This window comes from Physeter macrocephalus, chromosome 5 (assembly GCF_002837175.3).
Source record: "Physeter macrocephalus isolate SW-GA chromosome 5, ASM283717v5, whole genome shotgun sequence".
NCBI lineage: Eukaryota > Metazoa > Chordata > Mammalia > Artiodactyla > Physeteridae > Physeter > Physeter macrocephalus.
In genome coordinates, this window is record NC_041218.1 from 35,888,912 (window position 1) to 35,913,911 (window position 25,000).

Below are 25,000 nucleotides of genomic sequence, written 5' to 3' on the forward strand. Positions count from 1 at the left end.
ATGTGAGATGCCTTAGTTTTGAGAGATGGGGGCACTGTCACCAAAAGAAACAACATTCTGACAAGTTCAAAGAACGCCTTCTTGAGGTCATAATTTTGTAGCCATGCTGCCTAGTCAAAGACAAAGAAAGAGACAATACACACTAAGTAAGAGCATAATTTTTAGAGTAGTCAGCTGCAAGAAAAAAGATAACACATTTCCATTAAATATTCTGTTTCTACTACCTTTTCTATTGCTCTTTATACAATGTCAAACCTTAAAATTTTAGGCTTTGTAATAAACCTAATTCATTTATGTCCATCAACTAATTACTCCTTAATAGGCTGACATTTTATTGACACTAACCATTTTGCCATTCTTCAAAGAGTATTTCTATCTTTGTATCTCAGACCGTGTTTTGTTTGCTGGCATCCGCACATGCAGGTTCAAGAACACTTGCCTGCCAACTTGAATGTTATGTTGTAAACCTTCTGGTTTAAGCTCTAAAAGTCAATCCATCTACATTCATGCTGACTTAGGGCCAATGGAATGATAATTAATTTTGCAGAAAAAGTACACTAAAATTTTGTTGGATATTATTACACTTTGACATTTATAAGACAGTAATGAAGAACTAGTATTAAATGCTTTTAGTGATCTAGTGAGATCTTCAATGAGTGGTCAGAAAAAATGGTTAGCTTCTGTCAACACCTACTTTATAGTAATTCAAAAATTTTCCTGAACACCTTTTAGTCTAGACTTTCTTCTTATATACGTATATATGGCTAAGAATATATATGTTATTCATAAGCAACTGTCCTCTGGTGAATTTTCCTTTGGTGCTGGGCAAAAATAGAGGAATTCTGCCAGTTTATTTGGGGATATAATGTGAGAAATGGAATTTGGGACTCAATATTTTTTTCTACTATCCTTTGCTATTAAACATATGTAGGGTAAATAGTAATAATGGATAGCTTCCTTTTATTTCAAACCACTGGATAAGCTGTCTGATACAAACTACAGCTCAAGCTGTACAATGTATTTCTAGTGCATTTTAGAAATAAAAATGCCACAACAATATTTTCTCAAACACCTTTTATAGTAAACACTGGGTACAAAATTTCTGGAGCATGGATAAACAAAAAACCTGAGCGCTAAAAACCTTTCACAGCTTTTTGACTTGCCTGACATTTTTCCCCCAAGACTCTCAATCCTCTCCATTATTACAAAAGAAAAGCAAAATCTTCTTTCCAAGAAAATCTGTATTAGTGGTGATGCCTTCTTCAATTCACTTTCCAAATAGACACTAAATTAACAATTTTTTCTGAATAACTGAAATTAATTTAATAAAGCATTATTTTATTTCTCTTCAAATTTCCCACACATTTTTAAGAAAAAGACAATACTAGTATGGAAATATGTCTAATATTTCATTTCAGTACAGTACACTGGCATTAGTTCTATTAACAGAATTTATCACAGATCTTTGACTTACAGAATCTAAGCATATCATAACAAAAATGGACTCAAAGAAAGGCCTTAAAATCTACTGTCATTTGTTCTGTCATCCCTATAAAGTTAATAGGTTGGAAAAATGGTCAGTCTTTGGAAACAAAGTTGATATTTAATGGAAAGGAAATGCTTTTTTAATTGTAACTTCTTCAGCTTTTCAAAAATACTAACTTGAAAATGAAAAAGACCCATGGAGGGTAAAATGAGAGTTCATATTTATAAGCTTGTTAGTAATAAAACTATGTATACAAATTTGAGATGAATAAAAATGCTCCTTTCGGGCTTCCCTGGTGGCTCAGTGGTTGAGAGCCCGCCTGCCGATGCAGGGGACACGGGTTCGTGCCCCGGTCCGGGAAGATCCCACATGCCGCGGAGCGGCTGGGCCCGTGAGCCATGGCCGCTGAGCCTGCGCGTCCGGAGCCTGTGCTCCGCAATGGGAGAGGCCACAACTGTGAGAGGCCCGCGTACCGCAAAGAAAAAAAAAAGAAAATGCTCCTTTCTATGTGCCATAAAGGAAATCATACTGAAAAAAAGACATGTATTTCTTTCTTAAAGCTTTATTTTGCATTTTGTCAAAAACAACAACTTAGAGCAATAAAATGTTTGGTGACTGAGCTAGTTCTATGGCTTAAATTGCCATACCGAAGAAATAGCAGCAATAGTCCTCTAAATAACCTTAATGATAAGGAATAATATAACATATTAATAAGGACTAATATATTCAAATGAAGAAATATGAAATTAGTTCTTTAAAGAATTATATTCTTATATCCTGTCTTTATTTTAGCAAATGTTATTTTTCTTATAGAGGAAAACTTTAGCAAAGTTGCTTAACATTTTAAGAGCTCTCTGCTTAGAACGGTCAAATCAGTTTCCTATCCAACAAAATGGTAGCTCACAACTGTTCTGGATAATAGGAGTGCAAATTTTCATTCAAGGCCATGTAGAAAATCCATAATAATATAGGAAGCATTTTTTTTCTTTTAATTGGTCAGAAATAAAAAAAGATTAAAAAAATCCTTGTGGAAGTCTTACTGTAATTCAGGTATACAGTTATTATGATGCCAAGTACTTGTGCCTTGCTGTTAAGGTGCTTTTGCTCTATACTCTGTAGTCTACCATTTGTAAACACATCTTTTTGATGTTTCTGCCAACATCCTGGCAACAAAGCAGTGCAATTTCAAATGAGCTAATTAACTTAATTGTTGATGAAGCATGAAACAGTTCATTCACCCTGTTAGCTGCTCCATGACAACATAAGAGTCTCAGCCTGTGAAGTTACTCATCTCCATAAACCTATCTGTAGCTCTCTGTTTAGATCTCTTGTATACTGAAATTGTGCGTGGAAAATGTTTCATGAAAGATGCATATTCTCATTTGAAAAAGAACCTCTTATGAATTAAAAAAAATAAATTATCATTGTATGAAGAAATTAAGGATACACAAAGTTGATTTTAAGCTAGAGAAGCCATATAATCTATCATACAAACATAGGGCCATGTATGTTTCTTTATGATTCTCAGGGCAGCAAGTAACAACATGGAGAAAATAACAACTATCTTAAAATTGTAGTTACTATTGACTTTCAGTTTTTTATTCTTGCTGTTAAATAAATACATTAAATATTATTTAAAAACAAAACAAAACAAAATATTATTTAAAGTAAGAAATATAAAGTCTGCAATAAAAATAAACCTTTCAAATCTGTCTTTTGTTTAAATATATGTATGTGTATATACATATATATATAAATATATATATATATATAAAATGTGACTTCTCATATAATGTTACTGGAAATTTTTATTGAAACCTTGATATTTAAGTGAATCCAACAAACACGTCTTCCATTATTAATGACACTGCTATAGCAAGGCTACTTCTTTTTTCATTCATTCAAAAACTTCTGTTCGATGATTTGTAAAATGTTCTCATGAAAAGGCAAAGAGGAAGAGTTAACCGTCTTAGCCTGACTTTGCTAATCTACTTGTTGGAACACACAGAAAACTTACAGTGTGCCTTATGATGCACCTTCACTTTCTTCCTTCAGCTTTCTTTTGTTTATTTACAACAATCTGCTTAAAACTCCCATACAATCCACTCCCTCCCCTAAAAAAAGTAAAAAACCTACTTTAAAAACTGTCCAAAGTCTTCACAAATGCTTTCACAGCCTGGCCATTTGCAAACTCCATGGCCGTAGAGAGTGTGAGAGGCCCCAGACTCCTCATGTGATGAGCTGCAGCAAAAGAACATGGCATCAGATTGATCTCAAAAAGCCATAATCGTTGCAGGCTGCTAGCGCCTGTCAGGTTACGATCAGTGACAAACAGGTCAAAACAGGTCAATTCAGCTCAGAGCAGTCAGAAAAATTTAATCGTTCTATTGAATAGTTCAACTGCCAAGGCTAGATGATGTTCCAATTAGAGGAGAAATAGAGCCAAAGATGACTGTTAATAAACGATGAAAAACTAAGAGGACTGTATAATATCATATGCTAATCCTCCCATATGACCTTAACGTAACATTTACCTCTAAATAAAAATATATATATTCATATGCGGTCAAGTGAAAGAACCCTGTGTTTTTAAGAAAGTAATAGGAAAATCACCATAAGATTTTCAAAATGTTCTTTTTAGGGAAGATATGGACCTTTAGAATCATTTACATTGTTTAATATTTATGTGCGAACCATAGATGTTTCTGCTAGTTACAGCTGAGTTAAAAATTCTACTTTGGAACGGTATTCATTAGCTATCTCTTTCTACAATTATCCAAGACTTTTGATAAGTGAGGATTATATCAGATAGACAGATTCTAGAGACATCAACCAACTTCTGAACTATATAATCATCAAATTACTCTCAATTAAAACAACAGCATGAAAGCATTCAAAGGCATACCATTTTGTAATAATGAAAGCTAACAAGAAAAAATTTTCATGATACTTCTAGGAAGACAAAAAACATCACCAAACTCTAGCATTATATCTTAAACTGTACTGTAATTATATGTACGTTTCTTTGAAAAAATATTTGCTTAGGGGAAAGGGTTTGTGGCAGCTAGGCAGCTATTCACATACAAAACAGAACACTATTAATCCACTCCATTTAAATATGAATTTTACAGCTATATAGCATATGAGACTAAGCCATTCTGTTAAGAAGTCCTACACTTATGCTTCATCTTTTAAAATGATAGTTTTCATATTGAGCAATATTTTAGCTTCTAGATTATGTAAATTACATTAAAGGACCTGATTAGATAACGATATGCCTGCATAAATAGAACTAAATGGACAAAAAAGTACATGGGTGATCCTTTTACAAAGGCAGTTTTTACACAACTAAAATAAAACAGTAAGTTGAAAAATTACCTAATATAATGTACCCAGTGTTGGTAACTGAAATCAAATAATTTTTCTTTATGAATATTGAGGCAAATTTATTCAGAAAGTTACCACCGTAAGTTCATTTTTATTATATATTTATAATTCCATCATGCCACAACAATAAAAAGGGCAAACCAGATCTTCTATCTTCTGGTTTATTATACCTGTGTTTATATGTTTATGTATATCTATTCTCTGATTTCTAAGCACATGTTTGTAACATATATAAAGGGGATATATATGCATCTTTAATTATTTGAAACTGGTTAAGTTTTAAAATGGTAAAACTGTTCTCATTTCAGCAATCAGGTTAATCACAACATCTTAGCCATAAAAATATATGGACACAATAATTCTGCATGCACTTATTAACAACTAACTTTCTTCAGGAAATTCCCCACTCTGTCCATTAAACTGCTGGTATCTGAATTTCTTTTTTTTCTGATGAAAATAATATAAATACAAATCATCTAAATAAAGGTTTCTATCTATTTAATTAGTTGTTCTACACATTCTGCCCCTGTTAAGTACAAATCATTATTTTTAGTTTCACAAATGGTAAAAGTAAAGATTGGTGATATGTAACAGAATGTATCTCCTGAGATTTACCTGTCTCGCCTTGCATTTAGAACTGAAGACTGTCCATTCACCATGGAGTGATGGGTTATTGGTGGTGACGCTTTGGAAGCGGTGGGGGAGGTAGTCGAGGAGGAATTGTTAGTAGTGAGGTCTAGCCCTCCATGCTTAATGCCGTTGTCTTCCATACTGTGAACTCCAGTCACTTCTTTCCATAACTGCTGAATCTCAGCAGGACTTAAGCCAGCTATAAAGTGAAAGAAAGCCCCACTAATATAACAAAGTAAATTTCATATAATGAGCTTAGTATTATCACTGGATTAAGGCCAACCACAAAAGTGATGTTACCAGAATTATTAATATATGATAATAAACCACTTTATACCATCAGCACTATCGTTTTCTCTTCAATAATCAGTTATTTGTTAAAGACTACCAATTCAAGAACAGTACTAGAAATAATAGTATTGGGAATAATATCAAGGATCAGTAGAAAAAACACAGCAAGTTCCATTTGAAAATTAAACTATTCAACTTTTAACTTTCTAACTATTTAACTTTATTCAAGCTTTTACTTATTGCTAGTATGAAGTTTTTATCAGTGAGGAACTGAAAGAACGTTTGGAAATAACACATATCAAAAGAAATGAAAAAAGAAGGTGGGAAACACAAATGTCAGGGGAAAACAGCAAACACTCAAGTCGAAAGAAAAATAGATTTGACAATTATCTAGTTATTTTGATCTTTCTCAGAATGGCCAAGGAAATAATGGAATTTCATTTTGAGGTCCTGAATAAGCCAATATGCTAACTTACATGGATCAATTAAGCAGATAATATCTAAATTTCTCCTTCATTTTATGACTGATAGAATAAATCAACTACTCATTTTAAACAAATTCCTGGCTCAGATTATGCAAATTTATCTGACTTATGATGAATGAAAATAGAAAAGCTAGGTACAATACTTTAGCTTTTCACTGTAATTTTGAAATAAGGAATTGAGAGACAGTTATTTACAGTATTTGACTTACAAAACATTACTTATATATGCCAATTTCTGTGCCTTCAGATATTCTTTATATACCTTATGCTCCTTAATCCTTACTACAGTCCAATGGAGCTGATACTTTTATTGTAACCAATTTATTAACGGATAAGGAAGCAAAGTGGGAGAGAGGTTCAAAAATATATCTAAGGTCACAAAGCTTATGTGTGATAAAGCTGTGATTTAAATCCAGGCAGTCTGACTTGAATGCCTTTGCTCCTAAAATATTTTATTAAAAATATGAAAACTGCTGAATAAAGATATACAGGAGAAAATGTACTTGTAATTGTAATTGCTATCATTTATTGAGCATCTACTATATTCTGGCGCTTTACATTCATAATCTAAATTAACCTCACCTGACATTAGGAATCATTACATTTTATCGATGAGGGCATGGAGGCTCAGAAAGATTAAATATGTTGCCCCAATCACTAAGCTCATAACCAGTGGACAGAATTCAAACCTGATGCCCTGTGGGTCCAAAATCTATGTTGTTTATTACTGTGTTCACCTACAATATCTGACATGAGGATGAAAATGCTAATGAAACTTCCCCTGCCCCTCCCCCCCACATCAGATGCTCTAGTGATGCTGATCAGTTGAGAGCTGCGTGAGAGTGAAGTGGCATGGAATAGGCAGGGGAGACTGGGGAAAGATAACAGAGTATGATGGTGAGGAGAGCTCTCTCACCCCTACCCCTGCAAGTGGAAAAAATCATTGATCTAAACATAGTGGTAAGTAGCCCAGAGCAACAGAAGAATTCTCACTGTTCCAAACATAACTTCTGGTCAAATTATTCGTCACAGTGGAAACCTTAATCTGCTATGCCTATCAAAATTTCAAACAGACAGTTTTACTGAAAGCTATCATTCTGGTGATTCTGGCTCCTCAAGATTTTAAGACATGGCCTGAGACTAAAGACAAGACAGGGTAACTCAGATTCCCAAAGTTATTAAAAGCTGTTTTTTCTAAAAAGAAGAGGATGGGTTAATAAAGAAAGGTATTTCTGTTACACAGGAAATAATTTCTATATAAAGATCATTAATGATTGCTTTAATTCTAGCTTTAACCTGGGATACTGAAACTTTTCTGACCATGACTTTTTGTTACCTGGCTGCATGTGTTAGGTGTCCTAACAGCAAAATTTCACGAGTAAATCCTTCTCTGTGAGAGCATCAACACATCCTTTGTATCAGAACTCTCTGCTGCCTCTCTGCTCCACCGTCAGCTCTTCCCTGGACCACTGCTCTCGCTTCTTGACTGTCTTCCTGTTTTCACCTTGGCTTTGGCTAATTTACTTTTCACCTATCAGCCCAAAGTTATCTCTCTAAAGGTAAATGAGGCCATGGCACTTCCCCAGCAAACCCTCCAATGGCTTTCCAGCCTCCAATGGCTTTCCAGCCTCCAATGGCTTTGAACTTAGAGACAAAAAAAAAAAAAGAAAAGAGAAAAAAAAAACTTACCGTGGCCCATGAGGTGCTGGCAGTTATTATTTGGCTCCTGCCTGTCTCTCTGACCTCATCCATCGCTGTCTCTCTCCGTTTCATTCTGTTATACTAGCCTTCTGCCCTTTTCGAATGCATCAAACATTTGCTCCCTTTCGAGCTTTCCTCTGGCGGCCCTCACAGCCTAGGCCCCTCTGGTCGCAAATCTTCTCACGACTTCTTCCCTCCCTTCTCTCAGGTGGTTCAAGGGTCACCTCCTGTGAGAGGTCTCTGACCACACTTATCAACCACTGCCCCTCCCCACCTGCCTTTTATCATGCCCTTCCACCTCACCCTACTTTATTTTTCTTTAGGGCATTTATCGGCCCCTAAACTATATTATTTATTTGTTTTACAGTCTCCCTCCACCATTTTCTAAGAGCAGGGATTTCTTATTTTATTGGTAGACCCCCCAGTGCCAAGAACAGTGCCTGGTATGTGCTCAAGAAATAGTTGTTGATTTAATTGACTAAAATGGGTTCCTACAGTTCTCGAAGACATATTGGTGTGCACATGGAAGTTCTGTGACTCTTAAAGGGCACACTATTTATAACCATTGCTCTCCTACAAGGCCAATGTCCAAAGAATTATAAATGGTACTAGTTGAATCTAACAGACTGAGTGGCTAATAACATTTTATATTTTGGCTAAAGACTCTTAGATGTTTTTTGAAACTATACCAGTTAAAGATGTTATTGATAATTTAGTTTTTGGATTTCATTAATAATGTAGTTAACCTACATATCCACTTCCCTTCTAAAAGTAGAATTCCATTATACTATTCATTTGCCTTGAAAATTAGTGGTATCACTGTGATATCACAATGATAGGGTGACAAACAGTAGGCACATAAACATTTGATAAATAAATAACCTGTTCATCATCCAAATAATGATCCTTAATTAAAAGAATATTTTAAAAATATTAATATTTATATATATTAAATATTTAATTTTAACTATTTAAAATAAGGGACAGAGAATAAATAATGTCAAAAAGAGATTCCTGTTAGCAAAACTAGCTCCCCAAAGCACCTACATATTAGAATCACTTGGGGATCTTTGAAAATTTCCAGTGCCGTGACCATAGCCCCAACAAATCAAATCACAATTTCTAGTAGCTTTTGAAGCTCCACAGATGATTCCAATGTACAGATAATTTGGCGGGAATTATTTTTTAAGTAAACTATTACATTGCCCATGAGACAAAGTTTTCACATCAACTTGCTTAGCTATTTTCTATGGATACAAAACTATTTATGAAAATGAAACAACTAGCCAATCCATTTTGCAGCATTTTGAAAGTTTGGGGAGTTTTTTATGTTTTGATAATAGGCAAGAAGTAATTTACTTTTTCAGGCAGTAGCTGTGTTCTATGGAACAGTACTCTCTAAATGCTGTTAATCTAAGAGATCTCAGAGGTCTGTTGTTTCCATCTTGGAGACCTGTGGTTCATGTTAGCAAGTAAAACAGTTCTGAGATATCAGTCTAGTAACAAAGAAAACGCGAGTCTTTTTCTTTAACTGTGTTTTGCAAATATGTTTGAAGGAAAAAAATTAACTCAACAAATTCTTTTTACAATTACACTAATTTATTTCAGTTTTAAATACCAAGTATATGCTTAGGACTCAAGTGATCTCCAACCCAGGCCCTTTCCCTGAATTGCAGGCTGCCTATTTGGCATCTCCACATAACCCTAACAAATTCTCAAATCTTACATGTCCAAAACTGAGCTCCTGTTTATACATCTCCTCTGACCCCAACTCACTCCTCTAGCAGGTTTCTTTGTCTGTTTTATTTAACAGATACTTATATAGTGCTTCTCATATTCCAGTTACTTTTCCAAAGGCTTCATACATAATAACTAATGTAATGCCCAAACCAATATTATTGTTTTTATTATTATTATTACCATCATTATTTCCATTTTAGAGATGAGGACACTGAGGCACAGAAAAGTTAAGCAACTTGCTCAAGAGCTAATATGTGGCCGAGCTCCCCTCACATTTTCAGGTCATTACTCACACAGCCCCTTCCCAGGACTCCTTCCCTGGCTACCTTGTCTACAAGTTCAACTCCTCCCATCTCCTGTGGTTGCTTAATTTTTTCCTATCCTTGCTTTTAAATTTTTCTCCTTAGCAGTTACCACTACATATTTTACTTGACGTATTTGTTGTCTATCTTCTACAGTCTGTCTTGTTACATTTTTTACACTAAAATGTAAGTTTTATGATGGCAGAGTTTGCTGTCTGTTTTCATCATGGCTTTATTCCCAGCGCCTATATGAGTGCCTGCAGTGAGCAAAAACTCAATGAATATTACTTAATAGAGCTGTTCAGGGACTTCCCTGGTGGCGCAGTGGTTAAGAATCCGCCTGCCAATGCAGGGGACATGGGTCTGAGCTCTGGTCCAGGAAGATCCCACATGCAGTGGAGCAACTAAGCCCGTGCGCCACAACTACTGAGTCTGTGCTCTAGAGCCCATGAGCCACAACTACTGAGCCCGCACGCCACAACTACTGAAGCCTGCGCACCTGGAGCCCGTGTGCTGCAACAAGAGAAGCCACTGAAATGAGAAGCCCGTGCACCACAATGAAGAGTAGCCCCGGCTCGCCACAACTAGAGAAAAGCCCACACGCAGCAAGGAGGCCCCAACACAGCCATAAATCAATCAACCAATAAAAGAGCTGTTCAATGGACCAGAACACTAGTGTAGTGGCAAGCACAATCCGGGAATCAGTGGACTAGAGTATCACAGAATAATAGTCAACTTAAAATCTAAAGTGAAGATTATTCATTTTTCCTTTAAAACGTATTTCAAGGATATATACATACAATACCACTGCTGAAAAGTTTTATAATTTCATAATTTAAAAATTCCGTGCCCACAAAAAATTGAGAAACCCTATTCTACTTTTGCATGGTGACTTGCGCTTCATTCACTGCCAGGACTACAAATAAGCATTAAAAGGTTTCTTTTTCCAGTAGTTGAGAGAATAAAAAGAAGAATTCCTAATCAAATTGCATATAATATGACAGATAAAGCAATTAAATAATAATTCTTTATTTCTAGAGTTAGAGTTTGCAGAGTACTGGGTGCCAAGCACTGTGCTACGAATTAATGAAAATTTTATCATTCATATCTAGATTATACATTCTTGGGGCATACAAGGGGTAAAAGTTTCACTTTTTGGTAAAACCTACATGAGCATCTTTTTCACACTCAAAAATAAACGATTCTTTCCACGTCCTTTTATTTTTTACCTCTAGTAATTACTTTTTAATATTAAATAAATAATTTTAACATAAAACATTAGCTTTTTTTTTTTTTTTTCCGGCACGCAGGCCTCTCACCGTTGTGGCCTCTCCCGTTGTGGAGCACAGGCTCCGGACGCGGAGGCTCAGTGGCCATGGCTCACGGGCCCAGCCGCTCCGCGGCATGTGCGATCCTCCCGGACCGGGGCACGAACCCGTGTTCCCTGCATTGGCAGGCGGACTCGCAACCACTGCGCCACCAGGGAAGCCCCCTACTGTGAATTTTTAATTAACTTATTTTCTAGGGTTATTTACAATTAAAAGTAATAAAAGTGAATTTTGGTAAAATTATTTGTATTATTCATATATTTTATTGAATGATTTGATATTCAATACTTGAAATTATTGAAATACTATAATTAATTTTCACTTTTCATCTTAAATTTTACATTTTGAAAAACTAGTATACACACATAGCCAAAATAATTGAATCACAGAGAAGGGTATGCATTGCAAAATTAAATTTCCCTACCAGCCCTGACCTCTGGGTCCCCAGTATTCCTCTCCAGTGGCAACCATTATTCCAATTTCTGAGCTACCTTCAGAAAGCCAAGTGTTCATTTATAATTTGCCAAACCTAACATCTTATTGATCTGTATTTGACTAGGGGCTTACTATAACCTGTAGGTAAAATGCCCATCTTTAAAATGTACTTTCAATGACAGGTGTACCTAAAACACATTTCGTCCAAATGCTGAATTACAAGAAGTAAAAATAGCTATTTGGCTGAAACTGAGACCAAAGGCAAATATTTCCACCAAGGAAAGAATTTCTGGGATACAGGAATATATCTGATATAAAAAAATTCCTGCTATGATTTTACTATGAAAATTTTTACAGGCTGCATTTTTACAGTTTGATATTTTATTACAAAACCAATGATTTCTTATTTTTCTTGATCATGGCATTTTAACGTGGCAAAGTTGACGTTTTCCTTTTAAGTCTTCCCTCAACACATAAAGAATTGACAAATAGAACTTTTTTTTTAAGACAGATGGCCTAAATGGCATTAAACCCATTTTAATATACGTATGTTAGTATACTAAACAATTCAACAACAATTAGAATTATGATATAATTTAATCTCCCTCTTCCTATCTCATTTAAATTTTCTCAACAACTAACTCAACATATTTTTAATATTTCCCTATGTATTTCTTTATCCCTAAGTTAGTTTTTATGCATAACAGCATTCACAAGTAACTTTGCAAAGTTTTATTCCCACTATAATAAATGTACCTTCAAACTCTAGCTCATTGATGGAGTTTTCAGCATGTAAAACCCCAAAGGAGATTTTCCTAAATTACAAATAGAAGATTTACTGGTATTTGAAAGGGAATACTAAAATGGTAACAATAATTCTGCATGACGTACATTGTTCACAGAGCTGGTGCTGTTACCCTGATTAGATATATGTTCTATGTAAGCCCATGATCACAGATTAAGCAAAAAAATCAAGGATGCCAGAGTGGTGTTGAAGTAGCCAATTGGCTATTTAGATTTCCATAAGCAAAGCATGAAGTCCAAGACAAAGAGCTGACTTTGGCTGAATACTGATGCCAAAGAAAAACTTCAGCACAGTCCTAACTCAGCATGAAAGACATTATTATATTTTATTTAAAAAGATATCATTTTCTTTATTGTTCAACAGATTCCAAGCTCACCTAGTTCTACAAGGTGTTAGTTTAAAACAGGACTGGCTGGTTATCTAGCATTCCCTGTTTGGTCTTTCAGATTGGTAATGAAAATGTTTGTTTTAGATAGCTTCTACAAATTCAAAAATATTTTAAAAGTTGGAATTAAACATATGTACACATATACAAATATATATGTGTGTGTGTGTGTGTATATATACCCCTATAGTAATACTAAACCTATGAATATATTGTATATTGGGATACACCGACTTCTATCTTATGTCAAAAACATATCAAAGTTTAGAATGCATGTCACAATAATTTCCTATTTTTTAACCTGTAGACAGTGGTACTGGGTCATGAAAATATGTCACTAATTAATTACTAGTTGATATTTAAAGTACACATTGTATCAAATAGCTTTATAATCAGTATTTTATTCAAGATTGATTTACAAATCCATCCTTTTTTGACTTCTGTATACCTACAGTCACTCTATATACATACTTAGAGATCGTAATTTAATGGCCTATTTCACATTAAAATCCAATATTATAGTAATGTTCATGATGACTTGAAATGCTTAATATTTAAAATGCCTTACTTTAAAATGATAAAATACATTACATCATTTTGCAGTATAGAGAAAAATGTCTGTAAATCTCCTTATCAAAATTATAATTTTGTTACATCTATCTGATTCTCATGTACATATTTTTATACAGTTAAAAGAACTTGTAACTTTATAAGTAGTCTGAGTAGGGCTTCCCTGGTGGCACAGTGGTTGGGAATCTGCCTGCCAATGCAGGGTACACGGGTTCGAGCCCTGGTCCGGGAGGATCCCACATGCCGCGGAGCAACTAGGCCCGTGTGCCACAACTGCTGAGCCTGCGCTCTAGAGCCCGTGAACCACTGAGCCTGAGTGCCACAGCTACTGAAGCCCACGTGCCTGGAGCCCGTGCTCCGCAACAAGAGGGGCCACCGCAATGGGAAGCCCGCGCACCGCAATGAGAAGCCCGCGCACCGCAAGGAAGCGTGGCCCCCGCTCGCAGCAACTGGAGAGTGCCCGCGTGAAGCAACGAAGGTGCAACGCAGCCAAAAATAAATAAATAAAATTAAAAAAAAAAAAAAGTAGTCTGAGCAAGCTGTGTTAAATCATGGGGGTAAATATGGCAAATATAGCATATTTTTAAAGATACAGTGAGAATATCATCATTGCATGTTAATCCTACTTGGTTTTCATATGGCTATTATTTGTGGCTAATCAGCCAACCAAAAACCTGAGGCAAAGTGAACTGAAAATTGATTAAAAAAAATATTAATTGTCCAAAATAACCAGTAGCTGAGGCAGAAATGATTCAAGGCTTACGTTATCTAACAATTATTTCTTTACTTTCTCCCACTCTGAGATTCCAGAAGAGTACTATGAACTTATGTTCCTTTACTGGAGCTGGTTTATGACACATTCCACCTGTGTTTGGCTGATGGGACTCCCCACAATGGCACTTTTCACACATTCATCTAAACAGCTGAAAACACAATGATGATTTCCATCTTTTTGGTTTGGACCTAGAGATTATCATACTAAATGAAGTAAGCCAGACAGAGAAAGACAAGTATCATACGATATCACTTATATGTGGAATCTAAAAATAAAAAATGATACAAATGAACTTATATACAAAACAGAAATAAACCCACAGACACAGAAAACAAATTTATTGTTACCAAAGGGGAAAAGTGGTGGGTAGGGATAAATTAGGAGTTTGGGATTAACATATACACACTACTATACATAAAGTAGATAGCCAGCAAGGACCTACTGTATAGCACAGTGAACTATACTCAGTATTTTGTAATAACCTGTAAGGGAAAAGAATCTAAAAAAGAATATATATATATATATATATATATATATATATATATATATACCTGAATCACTTTGCTGTACACCTGAAACTAACACAACATTGTAAATCAACTACACTTCAATTAAAAATGTTTCTTAAAAAATACACTTTCTGCTCAAACCCAGATATGTTTTCAGATTTACTTCCTTTCCCTCAATGTTCTCCATTCTGTGAGTTCTATTTCTCATATATCTTACGGAGAATACAAATAGAAGAAAGTAAGTGGCGATCATTTTGTTGGGTAGAGAAATAGCGAATCACTATGTTGTGCAGATCAGGAACTAACCCAGTGTTGTAGGTCAATCATTTCCTGACGTATGTAAGTCAAATCATTATGCCGCACACCTTAAAGTTATACAGTGCTGTATGTAAATTATATCTCAATAAAACTGGAAGGAAAAATAAATGGAAGAAAAAAAAGGAAGATAATTCTATCAAAAGAAAGCTCAGAAATTAGAGAAAGTTTTCATTTGAAAACTATTAGAATGGTTCTATCATAATGAATTTTCTTGTTCGCAAGGTATTTGTATGCTTGTTTTGGAAGAATGCAGTTTAACAAATATATTTCAGATAAGTTACATCTTGTTTCTACGAACATCTATTTTAAACATTCTTGAAATGTTTGTTTGAATGATTTTACTCAAATAAAATCATACTTCTCTATTGAGGAGAGAAATAAACCCAGATCCCAAGTATAGACTTTATTTAAATTTTACTAAGAAAATCAATGACATAAATTTATTGCTTCTGTTTTAGTACAGTTTCTATGAAAGAAATCTATATTTACGTTGAACTAATTTATAAATGCCTTTTTTTCTTAACCTTATTTCTTTCTTTGTCCTCAAGTTGTATTTATTTTTCCAAAAAGACAATTATTTGTGAATAGAACATTCACTGCTGTGGTGACACTATGGTTTATTCCAATTCTCTTTGGAATGACACAGAAAAGTGGGTTTATTGCCTTGTTTTTCTTTCACTATTTAAACTTTATCTTTCTTGATTTCCTAGGAGTGATTCAGTCAGGTGAATTAGAGGACCTGAAGTCAAATGAAAGAGGAATTCTGGGAAAAATAAGCCATGGAGACAGTAATTTGATAAATAGAGAGAAAAACATTTACCACAATATTTATAATTTAATGTGCCCCAAATAATAATTATGTGTATTTAAAAGACTCTTTTATTAGCCTAATTATACTTTTTGTATATTTAATTGTTCTTTATTTTCTTCAGTGTACCCTATAGAGTCAGAAAAATGCACAGCAAGTACTACTGCAATGTGAGCCCCTCTGGAAAAAACATAAGTGACTTGAATGAAAGTTCACTTGGATTAAAGTTGTTCCAACAAAATCCAAATGGAAATTAGAATATGCTTTTAGGATGTTTATGGATACATGACTTTTACCTGTATTGAGAATATTAGCACACAAAGGATCATTCTGTTTACCATTCTTTTTCATTTATCTTTTTACTTAGAACTCTTTCCATTTCCCAAAGGATGACTCAAATAATGAATATATACAATTGTATATTTGTATGGTATTGTATTACTGAATTATCAAAGTACATCCGAAGTTTTCTCATCAGAAAAACAAGAATACAATTGCCAGCTTTTTAAAGCTGTAATTCACAATACAGTACATGTACACGCAATATCCTTTTAGAGAAAGGAGGATCAATATGGTCCCAGGATGCATGATGAGGTCCCCCAAAGCATAACTGGGACTATTCTCTGCAGAAATACATAAAGCCTTCCTTTTATATATAGCGTGAAGATTAGGAGCGTCTATCTTTTTCTTATCAGTTGTCCACCAAAACTCCTATCAGCTCACTTATGTTAAATGGAGTGTTGCTAGCCTTCCCACTAATCCTATTCCCTGCAGATCTTCAGTGTGTATTCAATAGCTTGAATTAAATAGCTTGAATTGTGTTGCCCTTATACATTTTCTTCCATAAGACTAATAAATACACATTTAATATCTAACAAAGCACTTGAAAGCAGTTTACTGCACACTTAAAAAGCAGTGTGGAGTAAAACTTCTGAGTCTCAAGAAAAAGGGGCATGCAACCATGTTAACAGTCATTTCCTTTTTTAATTTTTATTTTATATTGGCGTATAGTTGAATTACAGTGTGTATTAGTTTCAGGTGTACAGCAAAGTGATTCAGTTATACATATACATGTATCTATTATTTTTCAGATTCTTCTCCCATACAGGTTATTACAGAATACTGAGTAGAGTTCCCTGTGCTATATAGCAGGTCCCTGTTGGTTATCTGTTCTATACATAGTAGAACGTATATGTTAATCCCAAACTCCAAACTTCTACTAACTTTGGGTTTTGTTTGTTCTTCTTTGTCTAGTTGCTTTAGTTGTAAGGTTAGGTTGTTTATTTGAGATGTTTCTTGCTTCCTGAGGTAGGACTGTATTGCTATAAACTTCCCTCTTAGAACTGCTTTTGCTGCGTCCCAAAGGTTTTGGATTGTCGTGTTTTCATTTTCATAACAATCATGCTTTAATAATAAACATAAAGGTTATAAAAACGAAAGTTCTCAAGGTGTAAGGTAGACAGGCCACACAGTGGCAGCAAGCGCAAGCTGAGAAATGGAGCGTGCGCAGCGGTTTGCATGTACCTTGAGGCAGTGACTGGACGGGAAGGGCCGCCTGGCCAGGTGGGATGGAGATGAGTCCCTGACGCTGAAGGCTGAGCAGATGCTGCTGCTGCTGGAGTTGCTGCATCTGGAGGAGCTGCTGCTGGAAGACAAGCTGCTGGGCCGCCAACTGCTGCTGCTGCTGCTGGTGTCAGAAAACCCAACCCAGTGAGCTAACGGACGGCAGAGACCAGGGTCTACGCAAACAGCCCTCCTACAGAGAGACGTAAGCCTCTTTCATCGCCCGGTATGTTTTTGCGAACGGTCATCCCATTGTCAAAGCTCAAGGGCAGAATGTGAGCAAGCTCTAGGTTTTCAGCTGCTTTTCTTTCAAATATTAACACAGCAACAGAGAACCAAGGAACTTGCATTGAAAGGGGATGGAGCAAGGTCTAGAGAAAGTGTGTCACAAAAGTTCAGACTTTTTAACAATAGGCTTATTGCAGATGATAATAAATTTACTTAGACTCAAAGAATGACACTTTACGGAAACAGTCAACTTCAACAACACTTTTTCTTCTTTTTTTTTCCCAACTGAATAAGTTTGATCTGCAGAAGTCCATGACCGTGGTCTCTAGTGATCTATTAGTAAACTGGGATGTAGCCTTCGTAGGACAGGCCTGTTAGCTCTCTCTCTTCCTCTTCTCTCTTATTGGAATATATGAAAGGTAGAATTATGTGCAAGGCCAAAAAAAGTGCCCCTTACTGGAAGGAAAAGCGTAAGTTCCCATTTTGTGAGGCATTACAAGACAAAGCAGACTTCTTTTGGACTCGGGAGGGTATGAGAAGGCAGTCACACTTCAGAGAAAGACAAGCTGCTGTGGAAGACCTTTCCTTTTTAGTTTGGGGAAAAGAGAAACTTCTGATGCGCTCACTGGAAAACAGACTGCATGACAGAGCAAGTCATGTGGATTGCCCAAAGCCTCCGGAGAAATAAGGGAGCAATTTCTATTCTGTAGTTGATGGCTGTCTGAGATTCTATTCACAAATCCAAACAGAAACAAAGCCTCAGGGGGTCAAAACTGTTTCCTGTACGTTTGCATAATGGGCAGCTTGAAGACAACGGCTCTGTTACCTGCTGATCAATTTAACTACTTCAACGTGTTTTGTTTGTATTATGTTTATATTTGATGCAGTTTGCTGACAAGCGCAAGCTAGGCCCGAGAAGCCAGCTTGTCAGTTTGATTTATGAGCATATCAAACTGGAACTTTCTACTCGCCACTCCAAACCTACAGTAGCAGTTCATTAATCAGGGGCCTGTGACTTTGAAATCTGGGCTCAACCACTTTCTCCCTGGCTTCCCCTGCCCCCCAACTCCCAACCACGGGCTCAATCTGCGTGCCTGTTTTCTGAGCTGCACCACCGAGAAAGACAAGGTTCCCTCACCAACTTAGATTCTCGGTGGAGACAAGATAATCAGTACTGTGCCCACCACACAGCTTGCTCTTTGTACGCTGTGATTCAGTAGTGAACAGCAGACGACAGCAGCATTGGATCGTAGCTCTCAAGTCCCACGCTGCAAAAAAAGTAGAGCAGGAGAGCTCTCCTGTTACCGTTATGAAGCTCAGTACAAATGTATAATAATGCTTCTTGGACAGCAAGAGCCTGGTGACAGGAGGGTCTAACAGTGCCCTGGCCGCCGAGCGCCCTTCCCAGCCTCGCCCTCCTCTGCGTGGGTGAGCTGGCCAGATCCTACCTCTTTTGCTTGCTTTCCGGGACAGACGACAGCAGCATTGGATCGTAGCCCTCAAGTCCCACGCTGCAAAAAAAGTAGAGCAGGAGAGCTCTCCTGTTACCGTTATGAAGCTCAGTACAAATGTATAATAATGCATCTTGGACAGCAAGAGCCTGGTGACAGGAGGGTCTAACAGTGCCCTGGCCGCCGAGTGCCCTTCCCAGCCTCGCCCTCCTCTGCGTGGGTGAGCTGGCCAGATCCTACCTCTTTTGCTTGCTTTCCGGGATGCTGTTGCTGCTGCTGTTGTTGTTGCTGCTGCTGTTGCTGTTGCTGCTGCTGTTGCTGCTGCTGTTGCTGCTGTTGTTGCTGCTGTTGCTGCTGCTGCTGCTGTTGCTGCTGCTGCAAAAGCTGAAGATGTAACTGCTCTTGCTGTTTCTTGTAAAACTCTTGTAGTTGTTGCTGAATAAACCATTTTGACTTTAATAAATAAAGGCAAAAGTTGCATGTATTATAAACCTCCTAAACTCTTCTAGACTGGCCCAGGGTAGAGTCTCCATTAAGATTCGTCTCACAAGAACAACGACAGATACGCATTGGATTCCAGGAGACAGATCTACACATACATTGTTTTTGCCAAGGCAGCTCTGAAACTTTCCAATCCAGAATCCAAAGTATCCTAAACGAAAGGGTATAGAAGATCTGTACTCTAAATGGCTAGAGCCGAACGAATACCCTTGATGATCATATCTGCAGCGTTAATAGCACATAAAAATAGGTTCTACTCTACCATTTATAAGAGCCAACTATAGAGTTACATAAAATTAGAGTGACCAGTTCTTACTGGGAAAAAATTGTCATCCATCGGATGGACAGGAGAACGTCAGACTTAGAAATATAAGTAACTGGCCTGTGGTCATCACCAGAGAACATAGCAAGTCGTTAAATCTATAAGAATTTAGGTAAAGCACATTATTTTCTCTATGAGAAGTAAGTCTATAACATAAAGTCCACTTTATATAAACTCAAAGCTCTAATAATGTACATATTAGGAACATTAGTTTTGCTATTTAAAAAAGATTAACCTCATGAATTGGTGGCTCAGCTGTTCAACTCTGTTCTAGTTAGTAGCTACTTCTATTCCTAAAATCTGAATTTATTGTGGAAAGGAAAGTTTGGGACATTACTTTCCCTACTGTAACCAAATAGCCGGTTCCAATTTCATACTCATGTGAACTAAAAGGAGGGTTGAAGGGTTAGAAATTTCAAAAGCAACAATTCTCTGTAAGTCTCTTTGCACTTTTGTTGGCAAGTCTATAAATCCAAAGCACCTAAGTATTTGAATATTTAAATATTGCTTTATCTCATGTTGAAATGGTACCTATTTCTGCTCTTACTCTAGACGTTAATGAATTTAAAAAGACTAAGGGATCTAAGTTTTACTACCCAGTTCTGCAATGAACATGCTACATTTATGTTCTAGCATGCTGACAGGTTGTCCTTTCCAGTGGAGAAGGAACTGTCATATATGCCCATGGCACTGTCAACACGGGTGCTAGCACTCCAAAGCAGGTAATCCACATTACCTGCTGCAGCATGACTGCCTGCTGCTGCTGGAGAAGGGCTTGGAGCTGCTGAGGAGACAGGACTTGCTGCTGAAGGATCTGCTGCATTTGCTGAGGGGTGATCACCTGGGGAGTCATCATGGCCACCGACACAGGCACCTTGACAGAGACAGAAGGAGAAAGAGTGGACGTTACCAAACGTCTGTTAACCTACTTCGTAGCTATATGGCATCCCTACCAAATTCTTTAGTAGTGATGACCAATCATTTTTATAGAATAATTGTTATATTATTTAACTATTTAATAATGATATTTTAGGTACCACAGTATTTAGACACTGGCTTTCCAGAGTCATCAGATGTCATCAGATTCCACCTTCACGTTCCACACCTCTTACGTATTATGCTAAGATGTGTTGCTTTGACTAGCATAATTAGAAATAAACAATTGCATGTCAGTTTTCTCAATACTTCATAATTGACAATCTCATCAATGTCACAGTGCTACAAATGAAAGCCTTTTGAAATGATTTACAGGTATGATTAAGATAGATATGATAAAGATTAAACGACTGGAAAAATACACATTTAAATATCTGTTATCAAAGCTAGTAAAAAGAATGTATGTGCAGTGTACTTATTCATAAAACATAACCTGTCTTCAAAATTTAATATATTTATATAAAATATACACAGTACTAGAAAAATACACACAGTAATACATATTACTACATGAGTACTTATAATAACTCATATAGGATATTTATTTATTTACTTACATATCCCCAGAAAATAGCTACATAGATAGGTCCTCTGCAAGAAGGGATCATAAGCCTCGTATTCTAGCTTCTCCTTTAAACGTTTTCTTATTTCAAGCTAACTAAAATTATACCGGGAAGTCTAGAAATCTAAAGATTACTCAAAGGTTGTTCATTAAACTGAAAAATAAAGTATTTTGCTCAAAATGTCCTTTCTACCATTTCCTTCTTCTTCAAAGTTGTAAAAATTAAAGAGTCAAAAAGAAAAGGAAATAAGGAGGGAGAGAAAGAAGCAGAAGATAAAGATGAAGCAAGGAAAATACAAAGTAAGGAAAAGTCAGGGGGAAAGACTGAGAGAAAGAGAGAAAGGCTGTGGAGAGACAGGAAAAGGGTGGCAAGAGAGGCAAACAGGAAGTCCTCCTGCACAGAAGCCTGACGTATCTATCTGCTCGGTTGGGCGGCAGTCATACTCTCTGAAGGCACTGCTTGTACTAACCAGCAAGTAATCAGACAACTTGTCAACTTGCCAAGTTTGCAACCTTTGAAAAAGCAATCATTTTCTTTCCTAGAAAAAACAATTCACATTTACTGTAAATAAAAGCAAGTATTTATATAAACACCACTTTTGAACAAATTCTTGGGACAACATGTGTCTTTGAAAACAGAAAAAGATTAACACAGTTCAAACTTTTCGAGTCTGGCACTTTATATCATAAACAAAGGAGAAATTAATAATGAAAACAAAGTTAGGGGCTTCCCTGGTGGCGCAGTGGTTAAGAATCCACCTGCCAATGCAGGGGACATGGGTTCGAGCCCTAGTCCGGGAAGATCCCACATGCCGCAGAGCAACTAAGCCCGTGCGCCACAACTACTGAGCCTGTGCTCTACAGCCTGTGAGCCACAACTAATGAGCCCGCGTGTCACAACTACTGAAGCCCGCGCCCCTAGAGCCTGTGCTCTGCAGCAAGAGAAGCCACCACGATGAGAAGCCCGCACACCCCAATGAAGAGAAGTCCCTGCTCGCCACAGCTAGAGAAAGCCTGTGTGCAGCAACGAAGACCCAGTGCAGCCAAAAAAAAAAAGTTAGAAGAAAAAAATAAAGGAAGTTCAGGATGGATTAATTCCTCTCCCTCAAAAAAACCACTTCATATTTCATACTAAAGAAAGAGTATTTTCTATCCCTTGCTATCTCGAAATATGGATTAATTAGATGTAATTTTGCAACATGAGGGGAAACAATCACAGAATAACAGAAAGTAATTCAAAAGTGCTTTTCAAAAATATTTCTGGATTTTTTTAGAACATACTTTCAGACCTATAGATTATTGTACTTGAAAGTATCATAATAAAAGGCATTCTGAAATGTATGCTGTAAAATTAATTGATCCAGTGGGTTGCCCATGTGTTTAGTTGTTTAAATATTTAATAGTCAGTTTACTTAATTGTTCTTGATAAACAAAAAGAATGGTTAGAATAAGCAGTTTGGAAAAAAAATTATCTATCTACAAAAATGCCTTTCCTTCCAGGAATAATTTACCTCATACTGTCTCCAAATAACAAGGAATGAAACTGAAATGAAGGAACAGAGAAAGACAAACAGGTTAAACTTTAAAAAGGCTGCCAATCCAGATAAATAGATAGATAAGTGGGTAGCTAGATTATGTATATGTAGATAGCTATACACATGCATATAGATACATACCTTCTATAAAGTCTATCATGTGATGAGAAACTTGTCACACCTCTCTCATCTAACAGCCCCTTACCACTTTTTAGCATGTGGAGTATTTTCACTTAATAACTCTATCTACAAGTAAAAGTACTTTATGTGTAACTGATAACAAAGGTACTTTATAAGAAAAGTTATATGAATGGAGGCATGCAATTATTATTGTAAACTGTAAGTTTACAATCAGAATTCATCTTATACAAATTATATTACCCTATAGCTTGCTGCTAGTATGACTGATTTGATGTACAAGCAAGTTTAAGCAAGTGTTCTACCTTTGCATTCTTTAGAGTTCATTAGCCCTTTCTCCATGGTTAAATTAATTATATTTTATTCTTGAAATGGTTTGTGAGTGTCTTCCTTACATTTAAAAGTTTATGACATAAAAATAACCATCATGTCATTGTCATCTTAAAATCATATGTATCACACTTATGTGATATTCTGCAAATTTTAAGCAGATTCTGGCGTACCCTCTAGGAAACTGCCATCTAACAGAAACAATATACAGACATAAGGATATGTAGAAAAATAAATCAACTAATTGAACACTCTACTTCCATAAGATATGTACAAAACACAAACTGAAATTAATTATATATATAGGAAAGCACAAGTACACTTCTAACATTACAAATAAGCCAATACTATCACCTATAAATCTACGTACATGAGCTCATCCAAAATGAAACATTTGAGGCTACTAAAAATTTTAAATATTTTATTAAATAGAAAATTAGTTTTTCCTACAACAAATGTCAATTACATGTTATATGTAGACTGCTCCACTGGCTTTGTTTAGAACATGCAGAACTTCTCCATTTTTAAATGAATCATTTTAAGTGACACGTTTCCTTCATTCCTCCTTTATCACTTTTGTTCCTGTCCCATTACCTTTCTTTGCTACTGCGAGCTACTTTAGGAATTCATTGACAAAGACGAATAGAGATTAACTGAGTACATAAATTATTTTTGAAGATTATACTACTTTATCAATATTTAAACAGGCAAAACCAGCATCAGATTTGAAAGTCTATGGGTAACTTTCGAAAATATATATACCTTCACAAGTTAGGTGTTAAGCTTAAGGAAATATTTTCCACTAAATATATACTTTTATTCATGCAAATATTCTAATGAGGGACCATAATTTAGACGTGTGATAGAGGAGGGGAGGGAGAACTTATCTTAGATGTTTTCTGGTGAGAAGGAAAATAAACATCTTGTTGGGGCTAAGAAAACATAATACATTATGCAGCTACCAAATGAAATCAAAAGGAATGGCTGGTTTAAGATGGGTGTCCCAGTGAAAACTGCAGTCTGTCAATTAAACTCTTCAAGAGTGAAGAAAAGAAATGCAGTAAACTTTGGTTGGAGGATTTTTCTTTTTTTCCTCTCTTGATATTTACTATCTTAACAGAACTAAAATTCCCCATTGTGATGCACCAAATAAGGCTTTCATTTACACTTATTTATTTTCTCATTAGCTGAATTAAGCACCAACTGATATGTAGCTCTGTGCACCAAGAAATATTGGGTAAACAGACATAAAGACAGGGTTGTGTATTCTGAGATGACGGAGGAAAAATTATGAAACTTGAAATGACTCAAAATGGTAAAAGCGAAAGCATTTAGATATTATCCTAAAATAGGTCGCTGATGACTTCAGATTTTTTAAGAAATAAACTATGCATTTACATTAAACTTCTAAGTGTACCTCGTTGAAAGGGTCAAAAAGTTATTAAGAGACAATGCAAAGATCATGCCTGCCTTCAAATG

General features: G+C 36.0%; 1 protein-coding gene across 31 annotated transcripts in view; it reads right to left on the minus strand.

Moving 5' to 3' along the window:
• Positions 1-25,000, minus strand: part of FOXP2 (forkhead box P2) — a 536,717-nt gene that overhangs the window by 44,317 nt on the left and 467,400 nt on the right. For 26 of the 31 annotated variants that reach the window (XM_055084891.1, XM_055084888.1, XM_055084875.1 and 23 more), the window contains 5 exons: positions 20,757-20,894; positions 19,438-19,650; positions 17,480-17,642; positions 5,489-5,702; positions 3,623-3,727 (listed from right to left, as the gene is read on the minus strand). In XM_055084891.1, the coding sequence (XP_054940866.1) occupies positions 3,623-3,727; positions 5,489-5,702; positions 17,480-17,642; positions 19,438-19,650; positions 20,757-20,894 (833 nt within the window). The remainder of the gene's footprint in view (positions 1-3,622; positions 3,728-5,488; positions 5,703-17,479; positions 17,643-19,437; positions 19,651-20,756; positions 20,895-25,000) is intronic. The other 5 variants (XM_055084894.1, XM_055084898.1, XM_055084893.1 and 2 more) reach the window with 4 other exon arrangements.